Source organism: Notolepis coatsorum (assembly GCF_963971535.1).
Source record: "Notolepis coatsorum genome assembly, contig: SCAFFOLD_4072, whole genome shotgun sequence".
Lineage (NCBI taxonomy): Eukaryota > Metazoa > Chordata > Actinopteri > Aulopiformes > Paralepididae > Notolepis > Notolepis coatsorum.
The window spans coordinates 1-10,000 of record NW_028173814.1 but is presented as its reverse complement, the minus strand read 5'-3'; the positions used below and the strand labels follow the sequence as shown (position 1 = coordinate 10,000).

At 48.9% G+C, this 10,000-nt stretch overlaps 1 protein-coding gene across 1 annotated transcript; it reads left to right on the top strand.

The window, feature by feature from the left end:
- Positions 1-350: 350 nt before the first annotated feature.
- On the top strand, positions 351-8,418 carry LOC311247701 (whirlin-like; the record flags this gene model as incomplete). The annotated part of the gene is made up of 4 exons (XM_084338710.1): positions 351-425; positions 5,112-5,682; positions 7,393-7,550; positions 8,296-8,418. Coding segments are annotated over 4 exons (927 nt in total), but the record flags the coding sequence as incomplete, so codon positions are not given.
- Positions 8,419-10,000: the final 1,582 nt, after the last annotated feature.

Here is a 10,000-nt window from a genome sequence, read left to right as displayed (position 1 = left end):
GGAAAAACACACATATGTGTTTGACATCTGCTCACTAACTCTCTCTCTCTCTCTCTCTCTCTCTCTCTCTCTCTCTCTCTCTCTCTCTCTCTCGCTCTCTCGCTCCCTCTCTCTCTCTCTCTCAATTCCTCTCACTGTCACGCTCACCCTCTTACCTAATTTCCTGTCTCTTTCTCTCTTTCCATCCCTGCCGTCTCCTCTCTCCTCTTTCAACCCTTCCCTCTCTGCCTCCCTGTTTCGCCCCCTCCCTCAACCCCACCACCCTCTCTGCTCCCCCACCCTCTCTGCTCCCCCACCCCCTCTGCTCCCCCCCCTCCCTCCCTCTCTCCCTCTCTGTCTCCGTGTCTCAGAACGACAGCGTGGTGGACACTAATGGGGACGATACTCCAGAAAGTCTGGACACGTTGCTGCCGGATATCTCTCTGGTGAGCCTGGCGATCTCAGCCCTCCGCCCCCCCTCCCTCTCCCCCACCCCTCACCCCCCTGACAGATGGACACAGCATGGGACAGGATCGAGAAGGAAGGAGGCAGGGAGGGAGGGAGGGAGCGAGGGAGGAGGAGAGCGATAGGTGGTCGGCGCCCTGGATCTCGTAAACAGACAAAGGTCGAAGCCTGTCAGCTCCTAATGGAGGCGAGGAGCGTCTCTCAGAGTGTGTAGTGTGCTCGTTTAGTTTCTCCCTCCCAATATTTCCTTCACCTCCCTCCCTCACGGTGACACTGGAGGTGACACACACAGGGCCGTTCTGCACAAGCTCCTGCTCCGAGTCCTCACTCAGACTCTCGGTTTCCCCACTGGGCTGATTGGTCGGAGAGAGTCATCACTCGAGACACTACGGCACCGTCGACTCCTTATCCGCCAGAAAATTGGAAAAATGAATGAAAATTTTAATTAGAAAATGACGAATCTAGCGATCTTTGCACAAACGCAATTTTTTTTTTATGAGGTCAATAGGGAACATTAACCCTTTCACTACCACACTATAGAAGGTTAACCCTTTCACCGTCACACCATAGAAGGTTGTCCCCTTCACTACCACACTATAGAAGGTTAACCCTTTCACCGTCACACTATAGACGGTTAACCCCTTCACTACCACACCATAGAAGGTTATCCCCTTCACTACCACACTATAGAAGGTTATCCCCTTCACTACCACACTATAGAATGTTATCCCCTTCACTACCACACTATAGAATGTTATCCCCTTCACTACCACACTATAGAATGTTATCCCCTTCACTACCACACTATAGAATGTTATCCCCTTCACTACCACACTATAGAAGGTTATCCCCTTCACTACCACACTATAGAATGTTATCCCCTTCACTACCACACTATAGAAGGTTATCCCCTTCACTACCACACTATAGAAGGCTATCCCCTTCACTACCACACTATAGAAGGCTATCCCCTTCACTACCACACTATAGAAGGCTATCCCCTTCACTACCACACTATAGAAGGTTATCCCCTTCACTACCACACTATAGAAGGTTAACCCCTTCACTACCACACTATAGAAGGTTAACCCCTTCACTACCACACTATAGAAGGTTAACCCATTCACTACCACACCATAGAAGGTTATCCCCTTCACTACCACACCATAGAAGGTTAACCCCTTCACTACCACACTATAGACGGTTATCCCCTTCACTACCACACTATAGAAGGTTAACCCTTTCACTGTCACACTATAGAAGGTTGTCCCCTTCACTACCACACTATAGAAGGTTAACCCTTCACTACCACACTATAGAAGGTTATCCCCTTCACTACCACACTATAGAAGGTTAACCCTTTCACTACCACACTATAGAAGGTTATCCCCTTCACTACCACACTATAGAAGGTTAACCCTTTCACTACCACACTATAGAAGGTTATCCCCTTCACTACCACACTATAGAAGGTTATCCCCTTCACTACCACACTATAGACGGTTATCCCCTTCACTACCACACTATAGAAGGTTAACCCCTTCACTACCACACTATAGAAGGTTAACCCTTTCACTGTCACACTATAGAAGGTTAACCCTTTCACTGTCACACTATAGAAGGTTATCCCCTTCACTACCACACTATAGAAGGTTAACCCTTTCACTGTCACACTATAGAAGGTTAACCCTTTCACTGTCACACTATAGAAGGTTATCCCCTTCACTACCACACCATAGAAGGTTAACCCTTTCACTGTCACACTATAGAAGGTTAACCCTTTCACTGTCACACTATAGAAGGTTATCCCCTTCACTACCACACTATAGAAGGTTATCCCCTTCACTACCACACTATAGAAGGTTAACCCCTTCACTACCACACTATAGAAGGTTAACCCTTTCACTGTCACACTATAGAAGGTTAACCCTTTCACCGTCACACCATAGATGGTTAACCCCTTCACTACCACACTATAGAAGGTTAACCCCTTCACTACCACATTATAGAAGGTTAACCCTTTCACTGTCACACTATAGATGGTTATCCCCTTCACTACCACACTATAGAAGGTTAACCCTTTCACTGTCACACTATAGACGGTTATCCCCTTCACTACCACACTATAGAAGGTTATCCCCTTCACTATCACACTATAGAAGGTTATCCCCTTCACTACCACACCATAGAAGGTTATCCCCTTCACTACCACACTATAGAAGGTTAACCCCTTCACTACCACACCATAGAAGGTTATCCCCTTCACTACCACACTATAGAAGGTTATCCCCTTCACTACCACACTATAGAAGGTTAACCCTTTCACTGTCACACTATAGACGGTTATCCCCTTCACTACCACACTATAGAAGGTTATCCCCTTCACTATCACACTATAGAAGGTTATCCCCTTCACTACCACACTATAGAAGGTTATCCCCTTCACTACCACACTATAGAAGGTTAACCCCTTCACTACCACACTATAGAAGGTTATCCCCTTCACTACCACACTATAGAAGGCTATCCCCTTCACTACCACACTATAGAAGGTTATCCCCTTCACTATCACACTATAGAAGGTTATCCCCTTCACTATCACACTATAGAAGGTTATCCCCTTCACTACCACACCATAGAAGGTTATCCCCTTCACTATCACACTATAGAAGGTTATCCCCTTCACTACCACACCATAGAAGGTTATCCCCTTCACTATCACACTATAGAAGGTTATCCCCTTCACTACCACATTATAGAAGGTTATCCCCTTCACTACCACACCATAGAAGGTTATCCCCTTCACTACCACACCATAGAAGGTTATCCCCTTCACTATCACACTATAGAAGGTTATCCCCTTCACTATCACACTATAGAAGGTTATCCCCTTCACTACCACACTATAGAAGGTTAACCCCTTCACTACCACACTATAGAAGGCTATCCCCTTCACTACCACACTATAGAAGGTTGTCCCCTTCACTACCACACCATAGAAGGTTAACCCCTTCACTACCACACTATAGAAGGTTATCCCCTTCACTACCACACTATAGAAGGTTAACCCCTTCACTACCACACTATAGAAGGTTAACCCCTTCACTACCACACTATAGAAGGTTATCCCCTTCACTATCACACTATAGAAGGTTATCCCCTTCACTATCACACTATAGAAGGTTATCCCCTTCACTACCACACTATAGAAGGTTAACCCCTTCACTGCCACACGACAGATGGTTAACGACAATATAAGGTCCACTATGGCAGCAGCTGTAGACCAGAATAAGCAGTTACGGCGACGATGAAATTGTGTGCGGTTTTTCGTGCGGCGTCGCTGGGGATACTATGCGCAGTGGGAAATTGCCTGGTACCAAAAGCAGAGTGGAGTAGAGTCGAGGAGAGAGTGGAGTAGAGCTGAGTCGGTACCACGCGGTGGAAAAGAACCACGAGAGTGAGACAGTCTCAGATGATGGAGGGTCGCCGGCTTCCTCCTGGGGATTAAGGGAGCAGGTAGTGTTGTAGCCGAGTCACTAAATCTCCGGTCCGAGTCGAGTCTTGAGTCCGAGTCCAAGTCCGAGTCACCAAAGAAGAGCCAGAGTCGAGTCCCCATTACCCTAGTCCGAGTCCGAGTCCAAGTCATCAAGGTTGAGTCCACTCCACTCTGGCAGTCAAAGAGCTGACATACAAATAAAAAAAGGTCTACATTAAAACATAAAATGACACAGCGGTCACCATTTCAAAGGGAGTTGATTTACTTTGTGACACAACACAATAGCCAAACAAATGCACTAGTCATCAATATCTTATGTTTTTAATAAATAACTGTATTAATCAATTAACAAGTCTCCGAGTCCTCGTCTGCACCTTCCGAGTCCGAATGCAGTCAATGCTCGAGTCCAAGTCCAAGTCTGAGTCATCAGTGCTCAAGTCCAAGTCGAGTCACGAGTCCTGAAAATCAGTCCAGGACTCTAGTACTACAACAAGGTCCCACAGTTCAGCATTAAGCCACCAACCACCAATCATACCTATGTTTGTTTTAATTGTCTGTTTCTTTGTTAGATTTGATTGTTTCCCACCCTCTCTCTCTCTTACTTTCACTCCATACATCAGCTGCTCGCCCGCCCCTCATGTCTCCGTGTCGCTCATTCCACCGTTGTTTTTTTGTTTGTTTGAGCTCTCTCTGCCCGAGAACACAGAGGACCGGCGGGAATCGAACCGGCGACCGGCATCCTGTTAACCTGTGGGACTCTCATTTGGATGTGTTGAGCTGTAAAACTATCTTAAATGTTTTCAGAACCTTAAGGTGTAAGAGGTGTCCAGTGCAGTGTGTGTGTGTGTGTGTGTGTGTGTGTGTGTGTGTGTGCGTGTGTGTGTGTGTGTGTGTGTGTGTGTGTGTGTGTGTGTGTGTGTGTGTGTGTGTGTGTGTGTGTGTGTGTGTGTGTGTGTGTGTGTGTGCGTGCGTGCGTGCGTGCGTGCATGCGTGCGTGTGTGTATATATATTGTGTGTTTAAAGAAAGAGAGAAAGCAAGAGAATGAGTAGCATGAAAAAACAGATGAACATTGGGTTTGAATTATGTGCGGTATTTGAATATAATATCTACGTACGTGTGCTGAATGGGTTAAAGGTGATATTTTATGTCTTGTCTGTTTTTCCAACTCAGGACGACGTAAACTCCGCCACAGTCGAGCCCCCCCCCTCGTTCAAACCCCCACCCCCGCCTGGGGTGCAGAGGCGCCCCAGCAGAAGAGACCAGGTCGACAAGAGCCCCTCGTCTGAATCCTCCCACTCGGGCCTCTACTTCACCGCCCCCTCCTCCCGGCACCCCTACAAAGACCCCGGGCACGCCCCCACCTCGCCCCCCCTGGCCCACAAGAGAGGAGGACCCTGTCGGGACCCCTCCACCCCACGAAAGCGAGAGCCCTCGTTGTCTGCCAAGAGAGCGCAGATACCGGCCGCTCAGCTCTCCATGGTGAACCGCCACCCTATCGGACCCTTCCCCAGGGTTCAGTCCCCCACCAGAGGGACCAAGCCCGCGGCGCCCCCCTCCCCTTCTCCTCCACCTCCACCCCCGCTCCCGGCCCCTCCTGCGCCGCCTCCCCTGCCCGCTAACCCCCTCGCCAAGGCCTCGCCTAACTCCCCTGGTACCAAGCAACAGTTTGTCATGGTCGAGGTCCACAGACCCAACGCAGAGCCTGACGTCAACGAGGTGCGGCCCCTTCCCCAGGCTCGAGGTGAGACGGGCAGGCCTGTACGGAGGGAGGGAGGGGGGGAGTGGTAGGAAATGGGTTCTTATTAGGGATGTCCGATATTATCGGCCGACCGATATTATCGGCCGATATCGGCAGTAAAATGTGATATCGGAAAATATCGGTTAAAAAAAACAAAAACAATAACAATATTTGTTATATATATATCCAGTGAAATTATTAGTTACCTGAAATTATTCCGTTTTTTGGGGGGGGGAAACCCTGCATATATCGGTATCGGTTGATATCGGAAATTAAGAGTTGGACAATATCGGAATATCGGTATCGGTAAAAAAGCCAATATCGAGCATCCCTAGTTCTTATGTTCGGTGATTTGGGTAATGCATTATGGGCCATTAGGACTTAATAAGCAGGGTGCACAGTCCACAGACTTAATAGACAAATATATGATTGGTGAAGATTTGGGCGCACCACCGGAACTATTTAAATAGCTCATCTTCAAGCACCCTGGTTGCCAGGTTTGTTTCTGGGGGGGGAAATCTTGGTCAATCAATGGATACGTCTCCCTCATCCCCTTTAAAACACACATGCCTTTAACCCTTTCACTACCACACTACAGAGGTTTAACCCTTTCACTACCACACTACATACCGTCTGTCTAGTGTGGTAGTGAAAGGGTTAACCGTCTGTAGTGTGGTAGTGAAAGGGTTAACCCTTTGCCGCGTGGCAGTGAACGGGTTAACCTTCTGTATTGTCACAGTGAAAGGGTTAACCCTTTATGTAGTGTGGTAGTGAAAGGGTTAATTGTAATGTGTCGGGCCTGGCCAACGTATTCCTTCCGGTTGACAGATGTCAGAATAGAGTGTATGCATCGAGAGTAACTGTCAGGTCAAGTATGAAATCGTACTAAATATAGAATATTAACAATTAGGGATGTCCGATATTATCGGCCTACCGATATTATCGGCCGATATCGGCATTAAAATGTGATATCGGAAAATATCGGTATCGGTTTTCAAAATAATTTAATTTTTATTTTTTTATTTTTTTATTTTTTACATTTCTATAAGCTTTATTTACCCAGGCAAGCAAGTAAGAACAAATTCAGATTTTATTTATTGTCGAAAGTATGCATAATATTGTGTTAATTCCACAACAAGAGATATGTAATGTTAATTACCTGAAATTATTCCATTTTTGGGGGGGGAAACCCTGCATATATCGGTATTGGTTGATATCGGTTGATATCGGTATCGGAAATTAAGAGTTGGACAATATCGGTATATCGGTATCGGTAAAAAAGCCAATATCGAGCATCCCTATTAACAATTGATCAGCAAGGGGTCTTGACCTCACTATCTAGATTGTATTCATATATAATTGTATAGCAAACTGATTGGTTGAGCTGCGATGAAAGCTTTTCCCCAGACGACCCAAAGAGCCCTGCAATGTGCAGACGATCCCTAACCACCTCTGGTATGTCCCCTCAGGAGGGACCCTATCCCAGCTGTCAGACAGTCCCTACTAATCACCTCTGTTATGTCCCCTCAGGAGGGACCCTCTCCCAGCTGTCAGACAGTCCCTACTAACCACCTCTGTTATGTCCCCTCAGGAGGGACCCTCTCCCAGCTGTCAGACAGTCCCTACTAACCACCTCTGTTATGTCCCCTCAGGAGGGACCCTCTCCCAGCTGTCGGACAGTCCCTACTAACCACCTCTGTTATGTCCCCTCAGGAGGGACCCTATCCCAGCTGTCGGACAGCGGCCAAACCCTCAGTGAGGACAGCGGAGTGGACATCGCCGAGTCGGGGCACCTCAGCAAAGATGGCAGCCCCCGCTCTGCGTGCATGCGTGCCCCCCAGGGGAGCGGCAGGGGGACCCTCACCAAACCGGTGAGCGGGGGGGGCCCGAGCGGAACAGAGAGAAACACACATGACTGGATGGATGGATGGATGGATGGATGGATGGATGGATGGATGGATGGATGGATGGATGGATGGAATAAACAGATTGAAAGGATGGATGGATGGATGGATGGATGGATGGATGGATGGATGGATGGATGGATGGATGGATGGATGGATGGATGGATGGATGGATGGATGGATGGATGGATGGATGGATGGATGGATGGATGGATGGAATTAATGAATCGGAGTAACAGAGATAGAGAGGAATCCAGTGAACTGAGATGTGTGTGCGAGTGCGAGTCAGCGGAACGAAAGCAGAGTATAACAGGCTGATAAACGGCGAGAGATGCGATGTGCTTTTGTCACTAATCCTCCCCTGAAGCTCAGTTATCCTAACCGTGATCTGTCTATTCTCTCCTCCCTCTGTGTGCTCGCAGACTGTTTCCTCTTCCTTCGCTCATGAGTCGCTTTTTGTTATCCCTTCAAAAATTATTTGTCATTTTTCTGTTTCAATCACTCACTCACCCATTTTCATTTCATTCACCGCCCCTGTAGCGTAGGAGAGTCTTAAACCCAACCCCCGGTTCCTAGAAATCAGTTGAAAGAGGGGACTTACAGGGACAGACAGAGGGTGCTTATAGAACATCGCCGCTGCAGTACATTATGATGGATATGTAAATATGCTGAATTAACTTCTCCTCTTACCTCTCTCTCTCGCTCCCTGCAGCCTGGCCTCCTGGAGCCAACCTCCACACTGGTGAGGGTGGCAAAGAGCGCCAGCACCCTGGGCATCGCCGTCGAAGGGGGCGCCAACACTCGCCAGCCCCTGCCACGCATCGTCACAATACAGGTGGGTCAACGGGAAACAGGAGCAAGCCCCCCCCCCCCCCCCCCCCCCCCCTAACCCCACTAATCAAACCGGCTATTGTAACCGCCATGCTGCATGTATCCCAATAGCCCCTGAATCTTCCTTGTGGCAAGAAAGCGGCACGGTGGTGTAGTGGTTAACACTGTCACCTCACAGCAAGAAGGTCCAGGGTTCGATTCCCGCTTGGGGACCAGGTTTCCGCGTTGCCTAGGTACCCAGGTGGGGTATCTCCCGGGCCTTTCTGTGTGGAGTTTGCATGTTCTCCCCCCGTGCTCGCAAGGGTTCCCCCCCGATAACATAAACCCAATGGAAAAATATGCAGGTCCTGCATTATTATTCCTTTGTTGGCTGCGCTTATCCCAGCGTGAGACTCTCCTCGTTGCTCTCCTGGTGTGGTTTCCGAACACCCACCCCCACCCCCCCCCCTCCGGTTGGGATTTGACTCCCTGCTAAACATGACAGGTTCAACACTCCAGAGCTGAACTCACACAGAGTATCCCGCTATGTTTTCCCTCTCTGGAGATATTTCGCGAAACAGCGGCCTTCATCAAAAGGCTCCGTCACCTGCGGCCTGCGAGTGCATGACAATGGGACGGTTCGGTATGCAGCGCGGGGCGGCGCTCCGGTAGCGGCGCTGAGGGACGGCGGCGGGGAGGAAAGGCTTTATTCGATTATTATTGAGCTGAACTTTGCCTATTAAAACGGGGTCAAGGTTCAGCACAAGGCACACTTCTCCAGTGAATTCACTGAATAATTTACTGGCACAATTTCTTTCTGGCTTTTCAATTAAGGGCTACATTTTCTTCCTGCGGCGGCGGGCAGGAACCGTCACCATGGGCTACGCACGGCACATTTCTCCCTCCCTCCCTCCCTCCCTCCCTCCCTCCCTCCCTCCCTGACTCACTGACTGACTGACTGACTGACTGACTGACTGACTGACTGACTGACTGACTGACTGACTGACTGACTGACTGACTGACTGACTGACTGACTGACTCACTCACTCACTCACTCACTCACTCACTCACTCACTCACTCACTCACTCACTCACTCACTCACTCACTCACTCACTCACTCACTCACTCACTCACTCACTCACTCACTCACTCACTCACTCACTCACTCACTCACTCACTCACTCACTCACTCACTCACTCACTCACTCACTCACTCACTCACTCACTCACTCACTCACTGACTCCTCTGACTGACTGACTGACTGACTGACTGACTGACTGACTGACTGACTGACTGACTGACTGAGACTGACTCACTCACGGACCATTCCGTGAGGGACATTTATTCCAACGCATGTGCAGATCAAGTGCACGGCTCTGTGCGGTTTCCTGCTTGTTACCTTCACCGTATGAATGCCTGGATCACAGTGTATAATCATCACAGCATTGAACGACTGAGAGGAAAGAGGTTTGTCACCGGCGATGAAAGCCATTTGTCCAGCCGGCCGTGCGAGCGAGATCAGACCGCCGCCACGGTAATATGTCGGGCTGACTCGAGCGTAGCCCGCCTGTCGCCGAGCATTAGCATAAGTACAGAGAGCCGCGT